This window comes from Giraffa tippelskirchi, chromosome 1 (genome assembly GCF_054371585.1).
Source record: "Giraffa tippelskirchi isolate mGirTip1 chromosome 1, T2T-mGirTip1v1.2.pri, whole genome shotgun sequence".
In the NCBI taxonomy this organism is placed as follows: Eukaryota; Metazoa; Chordata; class Mammalia; order Artiodactyla; family Giraffidae; genus Giraffa; species Giraffa tippelskirchi.
In genome coordinates this window covers 209865913-209885872 of record NC_137275.1, presented here as the reverse complement: position 1 = coordinate 209885872, position 19960 = coordinate 209865913, and the positions used below count along the sequence as shown (strand labels likewise).

Genomic DNA, 19960 nt, shown 5'->3' with positions numbered 1-19960 from the left:
CCAGATATAAGATTTGCAAATATTTTCTCCTATTCCACGAGTTGCCTTTCATTCTGTTGATTGTGTGTTTGACTCATGGAAGTTTTAAATTTTGATGAGTTCAATTTATCTACATTTTCTTTTGTTGCCTGTGCTTTTGGTTCACATCCAAGAAATTATTGCCAAATCCAATTCAGAAAGCTTTCTCTTATGTCTTCTTCTATGAGCTTTGTGGTTTTCTCATACATTAGAGCTCTTTCATGGACTTTTAACAATTCTCTTAGAGTCAGCAAGTTCCCACTTAAATCTAAATTATCTTTTAAAGATACACATCTCTGAAATTAATGATTAAGAGGTATATATGATAACAATAAAAATTATCTGCTCCTTCCAAATCAACCTGTACCTCCAGCTTTAAGTCACCAATCCAAAAAACAATATAGATTCTTTTAAGAAATTCAGAAATTTCAACTTAGGGATACTTCTAAAATTAAAGTGCTTAGGCCCCTACAAAAAAAGGCTCCCTCTTGATTATAATTTTATAGTTTTCTATTTACATTTTTAAATTATTATCTTCTCCATCCTCCACTGCTGTGCTTTTTGATGTTGACACTGTTACTTTTTTAAATGCCTAACCTGCTAACTTATTTTGCAAACAGCTGCCTCAAAAGCCTAAGGGTGCCTTTATCACTAGGCACCAATCTAAGAGGTCTGTTTTCTAAAATAATGTTTATTCATTAACACTCCTGAACAACAACTTTGTGCAAGATACTATGGGTAATACAAAGCTGCAAAACTCACTGGAAGCGGCTTCTTAACAAGACCTATTAAGGCCATACTCAGTATCATATTCACTTACAAGGATAGGGGTCTGGAAACAAAGCATGAAAACTGGGCATCAGGGAGCATTTTCCCCCAGTGGATCATCACAGCAGGGCAATACAGCCAACAAGGAACTAGCTCGCTTCTGGCCTTCCAGATGATATGTCAGGTTCAAGGACCAAGACTCACATCCAGTAGGTCCAAGAGAACATGTTAGAAAATAGTTCAATACTAGATCATAGTTTTGAATGCCAGGGTAAGACCCATAGACTTTGATTTTATCTTTTTACCATTGATTTCTGAATAAGAGATTAATAAGGAGGATTAACACAGCAGCAGTATGTAAGTTCAGTAGAAGTTTGGAGACAGGAAAAATATTACATTCCATTGGTAGAATAATAACAATGATGATGCTGTAACAGCAGGAGCCAATTTTTTTTTTTTAAACAAGTTATATTTGCCCAACACTGTTCTAACCATTTTTCATGTATTAACTCCTCATAACAATTCTATGAGGTACTTCAGGTACAAATACACCTGTTTCATAGATGGGGAAATTGAGGCATGGAGAGATTGAGTAACTTGCCCAGGGTCTCACAGATATTAAGTAGCAGGACCAACACCTGAACCCAGGCAATCTGGTTCCTGAGTCTATACAATTAACCACTCAATGATACTACCTCTCAGAGTACACTATATATGCCCACATTGTCTGATATTTTAGGAAAGCCCTTAAGGAATAACTCACCCTTCCCTGAAACCTGATAATGATGGAGCTGACAGTCCTGGTATCAGACTCAGCAAATCAACACATGTATGAGAGAATGAGATCTTAAAAGAGTAGTTGGTAACTGTTTATTCAGTGCCCACCAAGTACCCAGTACTTGTCATGCATCATCTCATTTAATCCTCATTCCAACCTAAGAGAGGGACATTATTTGAAATCTACATTGTCTCAGATGAGTAAGTCTAGGCTCAGACAGGCTATACCTTCTGTCCCTCATTACAGAGCCAGTCAGTGACAGAAGCAGAATTAGAACCCAGATCCAAATCAGTCCCATGATCTTCCTACTACCTGATGCTGACGGACAGGAATACCACTGGTCTGGAAGCCTCCATCCTGCTCCCTCAGAAGGCTAGCACCTCCGTCTGAAACACTCTAAACTCTAGGACCAGGCTGATGTATATATAGTTATGTTCCTGGGCTATTTCTCCAACCAGTCAGAAGTGACACCAGGTGGATGCCCGAGTCAGCTCTTGTTCAAGAAGAACTAGCCTGTGAATTTGGGCAGGACAAAGGCAACTCTCCAGATTCATGCACACAAAATACAAACATGAAACCTCATGGAAAAATACAAGCTGGAGGGACTATCACTATGCAGCCTTCCTTGAAGAGAGGTTTAAAAAAAAACATTCTCTGAAGAGCACTGCTGTGAGTCATATGGAGCTGGGGTAGCACCTGGAGATTAGCAACCTAGGAGAAGAAAGCTAGAGCTCAGGAGATTGAATAAGCTTGTTTTCTCAGGGAATTCCCAAATATTTAAGCTCAAGGTTTCTCATAACTTATTTCTTCGAAAAATGATTAAGACATAATATCTAATTAAAAAAGCAAAACACAAAATTATATATACAGTTAACACACTGAAAAATAGTAGAAGTTTTTTGACTTCATTATTTTTTTCTGAACGTTTCATATTTCCTATTATAGATACATATTACATCCAGGGATAAAAATAAACTAATTGAAATACTTTGAACCTATATTTGGGCGGGGGGGGGGGGGACAAATTTCCCATACAGTAGTCTAATATTTCCCAAATACTCAAACAGGCTACATCAAAATCACCTGAAACATTTGTAAAAAATACAAATCTTCAGGACCCAAAGACCTACTCAGTCAGAATTTCCCTGGGCAGGGCCCAGGAATCTGGTGTTTCAACAAGCTCCCTAAATGACTATAATAATTTATATCAAGGAAGTCCAAAGTATCTTCACTTTTCTTTTTCTTTCTAAGGTTCTATGATGATTTATTTAATGCTAGGACAAATTCATATTGAAAGGCAAAAACATAATATTTAACAGTGACTGTGCTATAGACTTGGAAAGCCTAATGTCTCACCATTTATCTCTGCAAACTTCTGAACATCACTTATGGTTTTCAGTTCTTGTCTTGGACATGCTGCTACACACAGTGCTACAGACTTGATCTTCCGGTTTATCAAGTCCAGATTGCATGGATCCAAAAAGAACACATACCTAAAGCATGAAGAAAAATGTTGAGATATTATTTCACAAAACATAATCTGGTTCACTGCATATCTGAATAAACCTAAGAGCAAAGAACATCTCATTACATTCTACTTCACAAATTTAATCATACATGAACAAACATTTCACAAATCTAATCACACAGTGATTTTAAAAAATGTAACTGCTTATAAATATACTCTTAATAGTAGGGATGGAGGAAGGACAGAACTCATTTTTAATGATCTATTTTTCTAATATTTAAAATTTTGTAATGTGTATTTTGTAATCAGAAATGATCTATTTTAGGTTTTTTTAAAAAAATAACTAGCTTTAGTTTTCTTTTTATGACAAATTGTAACCCCCCAAATTACTGTTATATAACATGAATTATACTTTATACATAAACTTTAATGAATACATAATCATACATAAAGCATATCATTATAAAAATGAACAAATATATACAAGGGTAGCCTAGATGACTGAAGACCCTGAGCTTATCTCCTCATGTGGGCACACCAAAATGACAAGTATTTACAGAGCAACTATTGATGAGAATGACCTGAAGACTAGCAGAAAAGATTTTCCACAACTAAAGATATAAAGAAGGAATCACAATGAGATGAACAGAGGGGCGGAGACATGGTACAGGCAAGATCTACATCCCTGGGTAGGCAACCCACAAATGTGATTATCCTGGGAGGATAATCACAATTGCAGAAGTTCTGCTCAAGGAGAGAAGGATCCAATCCCCATAATGGGCCCTCAGTCCAGGGACTCTGAACCAGGAAAACAAGCCTCCAGAATATCTAGCATTGAAGATGAGCAGGGTTTGCGCACAAGGGAGTCAGAGGACTGTAGGAAACAGAGACTCCACTCTCAAAGGACACACACAAAACCTCATAAAACCCCATACAAATGCTGCCTACAAAGGAGCACTTCAGATCTAAAGACAGATACAGACCGAAAGTGAGGGAATGGAAAAAGGGATTCCATGCAAATGGAATCAAAAAGAAAACTGGAGTAGCAATCCTTAGAATAGACAAAATAGACTTTAAAACAAAGACTGTAGCAAGAAACAAAGAAGCATGTTACATAATGATCAGGGATTGATCCAAGAAGCAGATATAACAATTGTAAATATACATGTATCCAACATACATATTTTGGGGAAAAAAATGGGAACAGTTACAGACTATTTTCTTGGGCTTCAAAATCATTGTGCACAGTGACTGCAGCCATGAAATTAAAAGACACTTGCTCCTTGGAAGAAAAGCTATGACAAACCTAGACAGTGTATTAAAAAGCAGAGACATTACTTTGCTGACAAGGTCTGTGGAGTCAAAGTGATGATTTTTCCCATAGTCATTTATGGATGTGAGAGTTGGACCATAAAGAAGGTTGAACACTGAACAATTTATGCTTTCGAAATGTGGCTCTGGAGAAGACTCTTGAGAGTTCCTTGGACTTCAAGGAGATCAAATCAGTCAATCCTAAAGGAAATCAACTCTGAATATTCACTGGAAGGACTGATGCTAAAGCTGAAGCTCCAATACTTTGGCCACCTGATGTGAAGAGCCAACTCAATGGAAAAGACCCTGATACTGGGAAAGATTGAAGGCAGGAGGAGAGGGGACGACAGAAGATGAGATGGTTGGATGGCATCACTGATTCAACGGACATGAGTCTAAGCAAACTCAGGGAGATAGTGAAGGACAGGGAAGCCTGACATGCTGCAGTCCATATGGGGTCACCAAGAAGCAGACATGATTGAGCGACTTTACAAGGTACTCAACACTTAAACACATGAAGCAAACATTAGCAGACAAAGAGAAATTGACAGTAACACAATAATAGTAGGGGACTTTAATACCCTGCTTACATCAATGGACCAAAAGTCAGTAAGGAAACACTGGCTTTAAATGACACATTCAATCAGAACTTAACTAATATATAGAGACCATTCCATCCAAAAGCAGCAGAATACACATTCTTTTCGAGTGAACATAGAATAAAGTTTCAGATGGGCCATATGCTAGGCCATAAGGCAAATCTCAATAAATTTAGGAAGACTGAAATCATATCAAGCACCTTTTCTGGCCACAATAGTATGAAACCAGAAATCAACTACAAAAAAAAAAAAAAACAAACCCTGCAAAACTCACAAACATGTGGCAGGTAGACAATATGCTACTAAACAAGCAATGGAGACATGGTACAGGCCAGATCCATACCTCTTGGTAGGCAACCTACAAATGAGTTGAAATCAAAGAGGAAATTTAAATATACCCGGAGACAAATGAGAACAAAATACAACAATTCAAAATCTATGGCATGCAGCAAGAGTAGCTCTAGGAGGAAAGTTTATAGTGATTCAAGTTTGCCTCAGGAAATTTAAAAAATTTCAAATAAGAAGCCCAACCAGACACCTATAGGAACGGGGAAAAGAAGAACAAACAAAACCCAAAGTTAATAAAAGGACAGAAAGAATAAAGATCAGAGCAAAAATAAAATGAAAGTAATAAAAAGTGATAGAAATCATTAATGAAAAAAAGTGTGGGTTCTTTGAAAAGACAAACAAAACTGATAAGCTTTTAAGCCAGATTCATCAGGAAAAAAGAGAAGGCCCAAATAAATAAAATCAGAAATGAGGGAAAGTTACAACCAACGCCACAGAAATACCAAGAATCACAACAGATTACTATGAACAATTATATGCCAACAAAATGCAATCTAGAAAATGAATAAATTCCTAGAAACATACAATCTCACAAGACTGAGTCAGGAAGAAACAGAAAATAAGAATACACTAATTACCAGTAAGGAAATTGAATAAGTAATCAAAAAACTCCCAACAAACCAAAGTCCAGGACCAGACAGCTTCACAGGTGAATTCTACCAAACACTTAAAGAAGAATTAACACCTAGTCGTCTCAAGTTATACCAAAAAATTAAAAAGGAAGGAATGCTTCCAAAGTCATTCTATGAGGCCAGCATCATTCTGATAACAAAGCTAGACAAAGACATCACAAAAAAAGAAAATTACAAGCCTGTAACACTGATGAACATAGATGCAAAAATTCTCAACAGAATATCAGCAAACCAAATTCAATACATTTAAAAGATCATTTTAAATTTAAAATGATCAAATGGCACTTATCCGGGGGATGCAAGGATGATTTAACATCTCTAAAGCAATCAGTGTGATATACCACATTAACAAATTGAAAACTAAAAATCACATGGTCATCTCAATAGATGTGGAAAAAAAACTTTGGGCAAAATTCACCACCAATTTGTGATAAAAACTGTCAATAAAGTGGGCATAGAAGGAACATACCTCAAATATAATAAAGGCCATATATGACAAGCTCACAGCTAACATCATACTCAACAGTGAAAAGCTAAAAACATTACCTCTAAAATCAAGAACAAGACAAGGGTACCCACTCTTGTGACTTTATTCAACATAGTATTGGAAGTCCTACTACAGAAATCAGACAAGAAAAAGAAATAAAAGGAATCCAAACTGGAAAGGAAGACGCAAAACTATCATTGTTAGCATATGATTTAAAACTATGTATAGTAAATCCTAAGGATGTCACCAAAAACTATTAGAACTCATCAATGAGTTCAGTAACATTACAAGACAACGAAATTAATATACAAAAATCTGCTGTGTTTCTATATACTAAAAACAAACTATCAGAATGAGAAATTAAGAAAACAAGCCGCTTACAATTGCATTAAAAAAAAAAAACCCTAGGAATAAATCTAACCCAAGGAAGTAAGAGAGCTACATTCAGAAAACTCTAAGACAATGATGAAAGAAACTGAACATGATGTAAACAAATGGATACATACATCATACCCAGGTGATGCAGTTGGTTTAAAAATAAAAAATCCACCTGCCAATGCAGGAGACATGAGATGCTGGTTCAGTCCCTGGGTCAGGAAGATCCCCTGGAGGAGGAAATGGCAACCCACTCTGGCATTCTTGCCTGGAAAATTCTATGGACAGAGAAGCCTGGTGGGCTACAGTCCATGGGGTCACAAAGAGTCAGACACAACTGAGTGTGCACACACATGCACTCATGGGCTGGAAGAAATACTACTGTTAAAATTACCATACTCCCCAACACAATCTATAGATTCAATGGCACTTTTCATAGAATTACAACAAATAATTCGAAAATCTGTATGGAAACAACAAAGCCACAAACAGCCAAAACAATCTGAGAAAGAAGAACAAAGCTTGAGGTATCATGCTCTCTCATTTCAAAGTGTACTACAAAGCTAAGGTAATCAAAATTGTGTGGTACAAAAACAGAAAAACAGAACAATGCAACAGAACAGAGCCAGAAATAAACCCATGCACTCATGATCAATTAATCTATGACAAGACAAGAATATACAATGAGGAAAAGACAGTCTTTTCCATAAATCATGTTAGGAAAACTGGACAGCCACAGGCAAAAAAAATCAAACTGAACTACTTCCTCACACCATATAAAAAATAATCTCATAATGGATTAAAGACTTAAATGTAAAATCTGAAACCATAAAATTACTAAAAGAAAAGATAGGCAATATGCTCTTAGACATTCATCTTAGCAATTTCTTGGATCTGTCTCCTCAAGAAAGGGAAACAAAAGCAAAAATAAACTAATGGTACTACATGAAACTTAAAAGCTTTTGCACAGCAAAGGACCAATCAATGAAATGAAAAGTCCAGTTATTGACTGGGAGAAGATATTTGCAAATGATATGTCCAATAAGGGGTTAATATCCAAAATATACAACAAACTCATATAACTCAACATCAGAAAAACAAACAACTCAATTAAAAAATGGGCAGAGGAGCAGAAGAGACATTTTCTCAAGAAGAAATACAAGGTGGACAGTATGAACACAAAAAGATGCTCCTCATCACTAATCATCAGTGAAACAAAAATCAAAACCATAATAAGATGTCACCTCACACCTGTCAGATGGATGTTATTAGAAATACAACAAGTAACAAGTATTGGCAGGGATGTGAAGAACAGGAAACCCTCGTGTTCTATTACTGGGAATATAAATTGGTGTAGCCACAATGGGAAACAGTACTGAGGTGCTTCAGAAAAACTAAAAATAGAACTACTGTGTGTGTGCTCAGTAGTTTCTGACTCTTTTAGATCCCATAGACTGTAGCCCATTGGGCTCCTCTGTCCAAGGAATTTTCCAGGCAAGAATATTGGGACAGATTGCCACTTCCTACTCTAAGCGATTTTCCTGATCCAGGGATTGAGTTTGTGTCTCAGGCATTGGCAGGTGGATTCTCTACCACTGTGCCACATGTACAATCCTGCAATTTCACTTCCGGATATTTTTCCCAAAGAAAACTAAAACACTAATTCAAAAAGATATTGCTGTTCAGTTGCTAAGTTGTGTCCAATTCTTGATAATAGTACCATTCATGTAGTACCATTTGTTTATTTTACACACCCCATGGACTCTAGCAAGTCAGGCTTTCCTGTCCTTTAGTATCTCCTGAAGTTTGCTCAAACTCATGTCCATTTGGTTAGTGATGCTATCTAGCCATCTTATCCTCTGCTGCCCTCTTCTCTTTTTGCCTTCAATCTTTCCCAGCAACAGGCTCATTTCCAGCGAGTCAGCTCTTTGGATTAAGTAGCCAAAGAATTGGAGAACTGAAAAATATATATACCCCTATGTTTATTACAGCATTATTCACAACAACCAAGATACAGAAGCAACCTAAGTGTTCATCAAGAGATAAATGGTCACAATTTGTATGGAAATATAAGAAACCTCGAATAGCCAAAGCAATCTTGAGGAAGAAGAATGGAACTGGAGGAATCAACCTGGCTGACTTCAGGCTCTACTACAAAGCCACAGTCATCAAGACAGTATGGTACTGGCACAAAGATAGAGATATAGATCAATGGAACAAAATAGAAAACCCAGAGATAAACCCACGCACATATGGACACCTTATCTTCGACAAAGGAGGCAAGAATATACAATGGAGGAAAGACAATCTCTTTAACAAGTGGTGCTGGGAAAACTGGTCAACCACTTGTAAAAGAATGAAACTAGAACACTTCCTAACACCATACACAAAAATAAACTCAAAATGGATTAAAGATCTAAACATAAGACCAGAAACTATAAAAATCCTAGAGGAAAACACAGGCAAAACACTTTCCGACATAAATCACAGCAGGATCCTCCATGACCCACCTCCCAGAATATTGGAAATAAAAGCAAAAATAAACAAATGGGACCTAATTAAAATTAAAAGCTTTTGCACAACAAAGGAAACTATAAGCAAGGTGAAAAGACAGCCTTCAGAATGGGAGAAAATAATAGCAAACGAAGCAACAGACAAACAATTAATCTCTAAAATATACAAGCATCTTCTGCAGCTGAATTCCAGAAAAATAAACGACCCAATCAAAAAATGGGCCAAAGAACTAAACAGACATTTCTCCAAAGAAGACATACAGATGGCTAACAAACACATGAAAAGGTGCTCAACATCACTCATTATTAGAGAAATGCAAATCAAAACCACAATGAGGTATCATTTCACACCAGTCAGAATGGCTGCTATCCAAAAGTCTACAAGCAATAAATGCTGGAGAGGGTGTGGAGAAAAGGGAACCCTCTTACACTGTTGGTGGGAATGCAAACTAGTACAGCCACTATGGAGAACAGTGTGGAGATTCCTTAAAAAACTGGGAATAGAACTGCCATATGACCCAGAAATCCCACTGCTGGGCATACACACCGAAGAAACCAGAATTGAAAGAGACACGTGTACCCCAATGTTCATCGCAGCTCTGTTTACAATAGCCAGGACATGGAAGCAACCTAGATGTCCATCAGCAGACGAATGGATAAGGAAGCTGTGGTACATATACACAATGGAATATTACTCAGCCATTAAAAAAAAATACATTTGAATCGGTTCTACTGAGATGGATGAAACTGGAGCCCATTATACAGAGTGAAGTAAGCCAGAAAGAAAAACAACAATACAGTATACTAATGCATACATATGGAATTTGAAAGATGGTAACGATAACCCTATATGCGAGACAGAATAAGAGACACAGATGCATAGAACAATTTTATGGACTCTGAGGGAGAAGGTGAGGGTGGGACGTTCTGGGAGAATAGCATTGAAACATGTATATTATCATATGTGAAACAGAACACCATTCCATGTTCGATGCATGAGACAAGGGCTCAGGGCCGGGGCAATGGGATGACCCAGAGGGATGGGATGGGGAGGGAGGTGGGTGGGGGGTCCAGGAAGGGGAACACATGTAAACCCATGGCTGATTCATGTCAATGTATGGCAAAAATTATTACAATATTGTAAAGTAATTAGCCCCCAACTAAAATAAATAAATTTATAAAAAAAAAATAAAATAAAATACATTAAAAAAAAGAGATAAATGGATAAAGAAGATGTGCATGTATGTATAATGGAATATTACTCAGCCATAAAAAAAAGAATGAAATCTTGCCAGTTGTGACAACATGGAGAGACCTAGAGGGTATTACACTAAGTGAAATAAGTCAGACAGAGAAAAACAAATATCATATGATTTCACTTACATGTAGAACATAAAAAATGAAACAAGTGAACAAACATAACAAAACAGAAACAGACTTACAGATACAGGGAACAAACAGGTGCTTCCCAGAGGGGCTTGGGGAGGCAGGGGATGAGTGAAATAGGTGCGGGAGATTAAAAGGTACACTCAACTTCCAGTTATTAAAAAAAAATGAATCATAGGAATGAAATGTACAGCATGGAGAACAGAATTAATATTGTAATCTTGTATGGTGATAGATAGTAACTACTTATCATGGTGTAGATCTTGTAATGTATGAAATAACAAATCACTATGCTGTACACCTGGAACTAACATCGTGTAGTAGGTGAATTATCCTTCAATTTAAAAGAGAAAAAGAAAAAAAGAGAGAGAATTGCCTATAGGTCTAGTAGTTAGGACTCCACATTTTCACTGCCAAGGGCCCTTGTTCAATCCCTGGTCTGGGAACTAAGATCCCACAAGCCAAGCAGCAATGTCAAAAAATAAAAGGGGTGAGGGGGAATAACACTTTACTGTTTTAGCCACATTTTTGATGAGTCTAAACATTATTTCATACATTGTTCACTTGCAGTTTCAAAATTTTTTATACCTTTGTCTGTTTTTAAAATGGAGGTTTTCTACTAACCACTAAATGATAAAAAAAAAACCTCTATATACTAAGAGCATTAAATTTTTGTTAAGGCTGATACAAGTATTTCCAATGATTTGCCAATTGTCATTTTGAAATAGTTTTCTCTTTGTCATCAAATCTTTTTTATCTGTGTGATTAGTTCACTACTTTATGCTCCCTATTACTTCCCATTACTTATGTTTCCCAAAAGTAGCTCCTCATTCCCATTGTATCAAATGTTTCACAGATACATTTTGGTGTATGAAAAAGAGGGAAAAGATGTTACTTTCATTTTCTAAGTAATTAATTAATTGCCCTAGGGCTGTTTTTAAAATATTATTTACTGTTCATAGTATATTGTCACCCTTCTACACTAGAGAATACAGGTTTATGTCCTCTGTTTTGTTTCTTTGATTCATCTGAATGTAAGTAAAAAAGTTGAAAAAAAGATATATAAACTGGAGCTAAAGAATATATAATTGTAAAAATGCATCATAAAATTTAATAAAGTTGAATGCAGACTAGAGGACACTATACCAACAGTTCAACTACAGTCATCTCTGGGTGTTAGAATAAAGTGATTTTAATTTTTTTCTTCTACTTTTCAGAATTCTCATTTTCTAGAACGAATGCACATTACTTTTGAGTTAACTATAATAAATGCTGTTTAATAAAAAGGTCCATTTCATATAAACAAAATAATTCCCAAATCCTAAACTATCTTTTGTGTTGCCTGCACATTTATATTTTAAGAAAGAGAAAATTAATTAGAAATTACACTGAAACATTTTTTTACCCAAATAGAAATTAACAGCCAAACCCTCTTAACTGAGATAAGCAAAGAATAATATTATTGATCCAGGAATAGACTACAAGTAGGGATATTTTCTCCCAAGATAAGAGTTAAAGAACCTCTAGCCTTGGGTTCTACTCTACTGGGTCCATGGAAAGTTTTATAAAATAATGTATCTTCCAACAACCTTTCCCACACTGTTAACCTCTGTTGTTTACAAAATATGATTCAAATCAGGAAATACAACCAAATACAAGAATTAGAGAAAAACTGAAAAGCAAAAGTCAATATATGTGTTCAAATGGATAATGTAAAGGGATATAGATTAAAAAAAATTAAACAGAAAAAAAAAGCTGGGAGTGGACTAGGAAGGCCGTTGTGGGTAGAGTAACCACTGAATACTTCAGTGGAGCTGCTGACCAGGAACTCAGCATGAAGGTTAAGTATAAGCTACAAATCATCAAACTAAAAAAAAAATTTTTTTGTAACTCTGTTAGTGACTCCAATACCATTAATGTTCTACATAGATTAAAGGAAAGAAGTCAGGCAGAAAGATGTGGCCTGGAGGTGGATTCACTGTCTGATCTAGTGCATAGATTCCTGGCAATCTTTGTGTGGAGACAATTATACCCTTATGAACTCTCCCTCCATCTGTCTTGTATATCTTATCTTACAGGTGCCCATGCCTGAGACCTGGTACAATGAACTGCTCAAAGTCAGCCCCTGGGCAGAAAACATGCCGGGCCTTGAGAAAGGCATTCTAGAACCATTGAATCACTTACTACCAACCACAACCACCACCACTAATAATAATACTATTAACATGGAAATAATAGCCAACATTTATTGAGTACTTACTATGTACCAGACACTTCATTACATCCTTTAAATACCTATCATTTATCATTTATCCTCACACAATCCTGTTTTGTGTTTCTATGTGTGTGCTTGGGGTGCTGGGTGGGATGCACAGTAGAACTGGGGTGGGGTAGAGAAGTTAATCGTATGGTTATAAGCGATGAACACCTTAAGGAATATCTGGAGAATCTCAAGACAGTAAAAAAAAAAAAGAAAGAAAGAAATCTTGGGGGAAAGGAGAGAAAGCCAGAGGTTTCTAGGGTATTTGCAGATGGCTGAGCCTAGGCTGGGTCAATGACAGTGCCTTTTACATCTTCTTCAGAACAGATGACTTGTCTGATCATCCTGCAAACTTCTGTCCCCCTCCAAGGCCAGAAGTGTGCTCACTTTATTCCCAACCTGTTTATATCTTAAAGCACACTCCCTGGATTCATACTCAGCAGCAGCTTTACACCACACCTGGGTCAGATCAATCTGAGCTTACTTTCTGGTTTTCTTTCTTAACAGTTCTCTGACCTTTGGGAATATAGTTATCTTTCTGAGCCTCAGTTTCCTTACCTGTAAAAAACTGCACGTATTTTTTAGTTTGTCATAATGTTATTGACAGTGTACATAAAGCATCTAACATGCACTATACGCTCGTGAGTCATATCATTAAGAACTGGCTTGCTTTTCACAAATTTTACATTTCATAGTAAGGAACTAAATTCAACACTTCTCTGATATAGACATAAAACAGGACTACAATACTAGTATTTAGCTTTCACTGTTAGAAAGATCTGTGTAGGTGTATTCATGACTGCTAGGGCATTAGCCTTGATAAGAACTAAGCAGGTCTCCAGAACTGATGTAGTACAAGGGAAAAATATTAAGAGGGAAAGAAGAATTCTACTATGACTACAATACTGTAAAATTAACACTGCACATTTTTTACCCTGCGTATATGCTTCAGAAGAATTTGCTTCAATAGAACTTTATATAACTTCAATAGAACGTTATATTTAATATAACCAAAATAACTTTAAATGGTATCTTCAGGGAATATATACACATACATACACATCATTAAACTCAAAAGCCACTAAGGTCCATAGTCTAAGAACACAATAAACTTAATTCCTTCTAAGCATTTCCCATATTCAAATGCATATACACACAACATGTAACACACAATGTTTAAAATAATTTCTAGGCCTTAGATTTAGATTCTATCAATGTCTGGGTGCTGGGAACTCCACGTTAATGACTTTATTTGATCCTCATGCCAACTTGATGCGACAGAGACCTTAACCTTAGGGACTATAACTACATGGTTTAGGAGAGCTAGCAGCTAGATGACAGAGTTATGAAATCCAACACAGTCCTTCTGATTCTGAGTTCAACTCTACTTCCAATCTGCTCTACTCTTAAAAGATTTCTCACAAATACAACTGATAATTGTAACTGTTCTATATTAACTCTGAACATTGTTGCCAGCATTCTGAAGTTCATCCAATCCATGGCAACATGTCTATATGTAATTATATTTTAACTAATTGGTATTTAATTGAATATTCACAGAGGAGGAAAAGTGCATGTATTAAACACACAAATTTAGGATTGATTAAAACTGCACTTTTGTGCCTTTCAATTTGAAAATGCCCTTAGCCTGGTAAATAAATCCTTACATTCGTTTCAGTTTTCACTTCAAACAAAATGAACTATATGTGGCAATTTTATCTTTCTGAAATGAAAAAAATAACCAATTCTCAAATAAGCATGGCACTGGCAGATTTTTATAACAAATTAACAGATGAGTGTTTTTCAACTGAGAGGAGGCAAGAGATACCAGGTAAAAATCTATAAAATATTCTAGAAAGATTTCTTTAAACTGCCTACTTCCATCTGCCACCAGGCAAATGGGTGGGATGGGGATGAGGCAGATGAATTTTGAGAAAGCATCTTTGGTAACTCTAATTATGTGCCTTGGCTCCTATGCCTCATCCTTTCAGGATAGAGAACCACTGTAAAAGATAATTTATAAAATTACGTTAAAAGCAAATTTTCATTGCTATCCTCAGTGAATCTTTTACTAGACCTAGTAATACCTTAAAAACAGCTTGATACAAGCTTTCCATTCTTTAGAGGAGCTGGAATGACTAAAATAGCAAAAGTGGGGATGAGAGAAGAGAAGCACCAAGAGAAAAATACTGCACAAATGAAACAGCCCAGACACCTGCAGGCACTGGCCTATACAACACGCGCACAGCATGATCACATGACCCAGAGAAGAACACATTTGCAAAGAGAATTGTAAAGCGGCCAGAGCAAGCTTTGAACTTAAAAGTTAGGGGAAGGGAAAAAAATGTTCAAACTGAACTATAATGCAAACATTAGAGAGGACAGTGGGTTAAGATAGATAAATATATATTACGATTGAGGTCGTTTCTGGGAATTATCAAAGGAGAGAAAAACTCATTTAAAACGGAAATTCTTGAAATACAATAGCAAAGGATCCCTAAAGGGCAGGAAAGGAGAGATACCTAAATAAAATATCTATCTACACAGTGAACTTGAGGGAACAGATGCACCGAAGATGAAAATGGGGCTTTGAGGCCAAGGAGGGGGCATTAACACAGGAAAGTGCAAGCAAAGGGACAAAAGACACAGAAAGGGGTGACCTTCAAAACCTTACTCAGAAAAAGAAGGTGAACAGCGAACAATCTGATGTAGATAAAGATGCCACAGAAGATTCAAACCTAGTTTAAACCTCCATTTTGCTGTACTTTCCTAATGGAAGATAAGGCAAGGTAAAAACAGTAAGATTGACCATGTAGGGCTGTCCTCACACGTCCTAATTCAACAAGAAATAACTGAGACTTACAAGCTGGGCAACTAACTAAAGGCTACATGGACGTAAGCCCTGGGGAGACTGACTCCCAGGTTGCTGCTCTCTTCACTGCTGCTATTCCAATTCAAACCGGAAAGTGAGAATAGATGCAATGGCAAGAGAGTTACAGAGCCATCAAATCAGTGAATCAAGTTGGGTCAGTCCTCTGGAATCCCAAAATAGGTGAAGCCCCACTTGGATGTGATGGTGTTGCTGGCTGAATGGCATGCAACAGCCCCGTGACAAGGACTCAGTAGGTTGATATGGGACTTCCCTGGTGGTCCACTGGTTAAGAATCCACCTGCCAAAGCAAGAGACACAGGTTCAATCCCTGCCCCACGGTGATCCCACATGCTGCAAAGTAACTAAGCCCATGCACCACAACTACAGAGGCCGTGCTCTGCAACAAGAGAAGCCACCACAATGAGAAGCCTGTGTACTGCAACTAGAGAAAGCCCATGTACAGCAACAAAGACCCAGCACAGACAAAAATAAATAAGTTAAATAAACTTTAAAAAAAAGTTGATACGAAAACTGCATTTACTCAACATATATTATAAGTGTTTACTGTGTGCCCGCTCCTGGGCTAGGTCCTGGGGATATGAAATTCACACACACACACACAAGTAAATGCAAGTAACTAGAGAATAAAAGACAAAAATACAGAGTCATCTCAGAACCGTGTGAGCTGTGGCAAAATGGGGATAGCAGAGGAAATAGTGTAATTCCACAGAGGATATGGGGTTAGAGGAAGCATTAGAAAGCAGGAGGCAGTGGCTAAGCCACGTTTTGAAAAGTGTCTAGGAATTTTCCAGACAGATGGGGAAGGGAACATTCGAAGCAGAGTAAACATTCGAAGCAGAGTAAAAGCACAGAAGCATGAAAGAGCATATTTAAGGAACTGCAAATAATCTGAGAAGGTGGACCATAGGCTAGGACATCAAAGGGCTATACACCAGGGAGAGGCAGGCGATGGAAGAGGCAGCCATCCTCAGACGCAGGCACATCTTACAGTTCTACTCCATTAGACAACATCCTTTCAAATGGTCACGACACAGTGATGCGCTGGTATAACCAGCCTCTTAGGTTGAAGGCCAGAGAGGAGAAGGCTAGAGTACCAGCAGCGTGCTGCTCCAGAGATGAGCCTTTGCCATTAAATTGCCTCCCGCTGCCATGGAAACTCTCTGCAGCAGGGCTTTTTGGAGCAAAAGGTGGCAAGCAGATACTAGGTCTGTTGGCCGCCTCCTGCCGAATTTGGCTTCTCTCCTCTCTAATCAGGATGGAAGCACTGCAGCACTAAAACTGGAAAGCCTGCTGAAAAAATCCTTCTGTTGCCTTCTGCTTTAGTGATTCCGGACACGTGTTTTCCCCAGAGGGGCATAAAAATGGAGTCTCATCATTTTTCCAATTATTACTTCATATCAATTTACAATTTATAGCCCCCTTCCACAGAGTGTGCTACCATTAGTGAGTCACACCAAAAGGAAAACATGACAAGCCTAGCAGAGGCTTCTGCAACTGCTAAATATAGACTGCAGAGAGCCCAAGAGCTGTGCTCCACTCACAGTGGAATGCTGCCCAGAGGAGGCCTCTTACTTCCTGTAGGGGGGTGCCAGCAAGGCAAGTACAGTCATCCAACCAGGGTGGAACCCAATTACCCCACGAGGAGCTGTGTTATAAAGGACAGAGCTATGAGGCCAGCACACTAAGGTCAGTGAAACCCAACACGACTAAGTGTAACACATAATTAACTACAGCTTTACTGGCCCTCAAAGTTCTGGGACAGAGCTAAGAGCAGAGAGGAAAACAAACTGTGAGCAGATATTTATCTTCCAATTTATAACTCCCAGCAGTGGCTGACAGAACTGTACAATGTTTATAAGGTCCCCAAGACTGCGCGGACACAGACTGAAGAACAAAAAAGGGCTGAGGTGAACTTTGGATAGTCCAACCTATGCAGCTGACGACTGTGGTGTCCCACGCACCCACTGCCTTCCCAATCCTAAAGAGGCAATGGTGAAACCATCCTGAGAAAGAGGCAGTGCGTGTTAAAGAAATGTCTAAGCGTGCACCTCCCCAACCTCCAAAGAAGCAACTGAGCTGTTACCCACACGGCAGCCGTCTACACCAGTACCACAGCAGCTCTTGACTCACAGGGCACCGCTAAGAGAAATTTTCATAGTCCTTCCTGGGAAACTCACAGCATTGAGAGCTTGAAAAAACTTAAAACTAAAGAGGAGGCCCAGGGATTGGATGAAAGCAGCAGTTGATACTCAGAATATTTACTTTCCTGACCTCATTCCCCGCTGGTCTCTGGTCTAGTCCTCAAACATTCTGGCATACTCTCACATGGGGCCTTTGCACATCTGTTTGCCTGAAAGGGTCTTTCCCTAGAGAGCAGCACACCAACAGCTAGCTCCTCCACTTGCTTCAAGCCTTCACTTAAGTCACCTTCTCAGTGAAGCTTTCCCTGGACACCCTATCTAAAATACCACTTCTCTACTCTGATGTGCCTTACCCATCTTTCTTGCTTTATTTGTTTCTCTTCAGGACTTATACTCAATAACACAACATCAATTTTACTTGTTTATCTGTTTATTATCTGTCTCCATTGTTAGAGTATCAGCTCCCAGAAAGCAGAGATATTTAACTGTATAATTCATCACTATATGCTCAGTACCTAAAACAGTGCCTGGAATAAGAAAAGAGCTTCATTCTTATTTGTAAACTAATAAATGGATGGTACACATGTAAGATTTTACCAAGTGCTGCAAGAGTAGAGGGAAGGTAAGGAAGAAGATATTTTAGGTAAAAGGAAATAACTCTCGTTCATTCAACAGAAATTTATTGAACATTCTGCCAGGTGCAGGGCTAAATAAGCACTAGTGATACAGTGAAAAATAAGACCAACACAAACAAGTGTCTCCCTACCTAGTATTTATAGCCCAGAGAGGAGGGAGGCAATGACAAAACTGTGTGTAAATGCTTTAACAGAAAAAAAAAAAAAAGGATGGCAAAGGATGCATCAAAGGAGCCCTATGAATGGAGAGTCAGGACAGGAGTCCAGAAGAAAGAAAATCTACAGCCAGGACCTAAAGAAGGAGTAAGAGTTAGCAAGGTGTGGGAGAGCAGGGGTGAGAGCAGGGAGGGAACAGAGCATGCAAAGGCTTAAGAAGTGAGAGACAGCATGGCATTACTGAGAAAAGAGGCAAGGCTGGGATGGTTGAGATGCACAGTAACACAAGAGACAGGTAAGCTGGAACTAGATCACACAGAGCCTTGCAGCTGGTATTAAAGATGTTACAAAGTTTGGAGTTTGTTCTAAAGACACTGGGAAGCCATTGAGTTTGCCAGCTGTCATTGAGAGACTGAATTAAAGGTAAGAGAGAAAGCAAGGAGACTGGTCAGGGGGCTACTGAATCTCTACCCAGAAAGGAGGACTTGGACTGGCATGGGAAAAGGAATGAAAAGGAGATTTCAAGAGCATGTATGCATCATCAAGAAAATCTGCTGACTGGAGAGAGAGAGGGGGAAAGGAAGAAATGAAGAAGTATACTTAGCATCTGATTTAGGCCAGAGTGGCTAAAGCATTCTTGGCTTGGGCTCTTGTTCTATTCAATAAGACAGATTCAGTACGGAGGGATAAAGATCATGTTCCAACTTTAGACAATTTGAGTCGGGGTGTCTATGGAGTATCCAACTGGACCTAAACAGATGGCTGCAGTATTCTAGCAGAGAAATCTGGACAAGAAACAGATTTTGGAATTATCAGCATATAAATGATAACCTCACTGCAGGAGAGCATATGATCACCCAAGTGAGTGTATGGAGTTGAGATTCTTTTCCTGGGTGAAATTTGTGACCCTCTTGAAATTGTAAGCAAAATTTGGTATGCAAATTCACATGTAGTTTTCTGAAGAGAGACTTCATAATTCATAGCTTTGAGCAGATTATCAAAAGCCCCCAGAGAGATTAAAACTAAGAGTAAAATAAGATGAGCAAAGAGCCAAAAGAGATAGCAACATTGCAAAACAAAGGCATGCAACTGGAAACACAAGGGGAAAAATGATCCTCCCGTTTAGCTACAGTGTCTGTCTCCTCCTTATACTTGTCCTATAAAGGGAGAAATAATTGCCAAGAGTCAGACA

The 19960-nt window shown here is 38.0% G+C and overlaps 1 protein-coding gene across 5 annotated transcripts in view; it reads right to left on the bottom strand.

Moving 5' to 3' along the window:
* The window catches only part of SLC44A1 (solute carrier family 44 member 1), a 219006-nt gene that overhangs the window by 113203 nt on the left and 85843 nt on the right, over nucleotides 1-19960 (bottom strand). For all 5 annotated transcript variants that reach the window (XR_014064004.1, XM_081524921.1, XM_081524899.1 and 2 more), the window contains exon 4: nucleotides 2921-3057. Coding sequence is in view for 4 of the 5 variants with exons in the window: in XM_081524921.1 (XP_081381047.1) it covers nucleotides 2921-3057 (137 nt within the window). In the remaining variant the exon portion in view is untranslated. The remainder of the gene's footprint in view (nucleotides 1-2920; nucleotides 3058-19960) is intronic.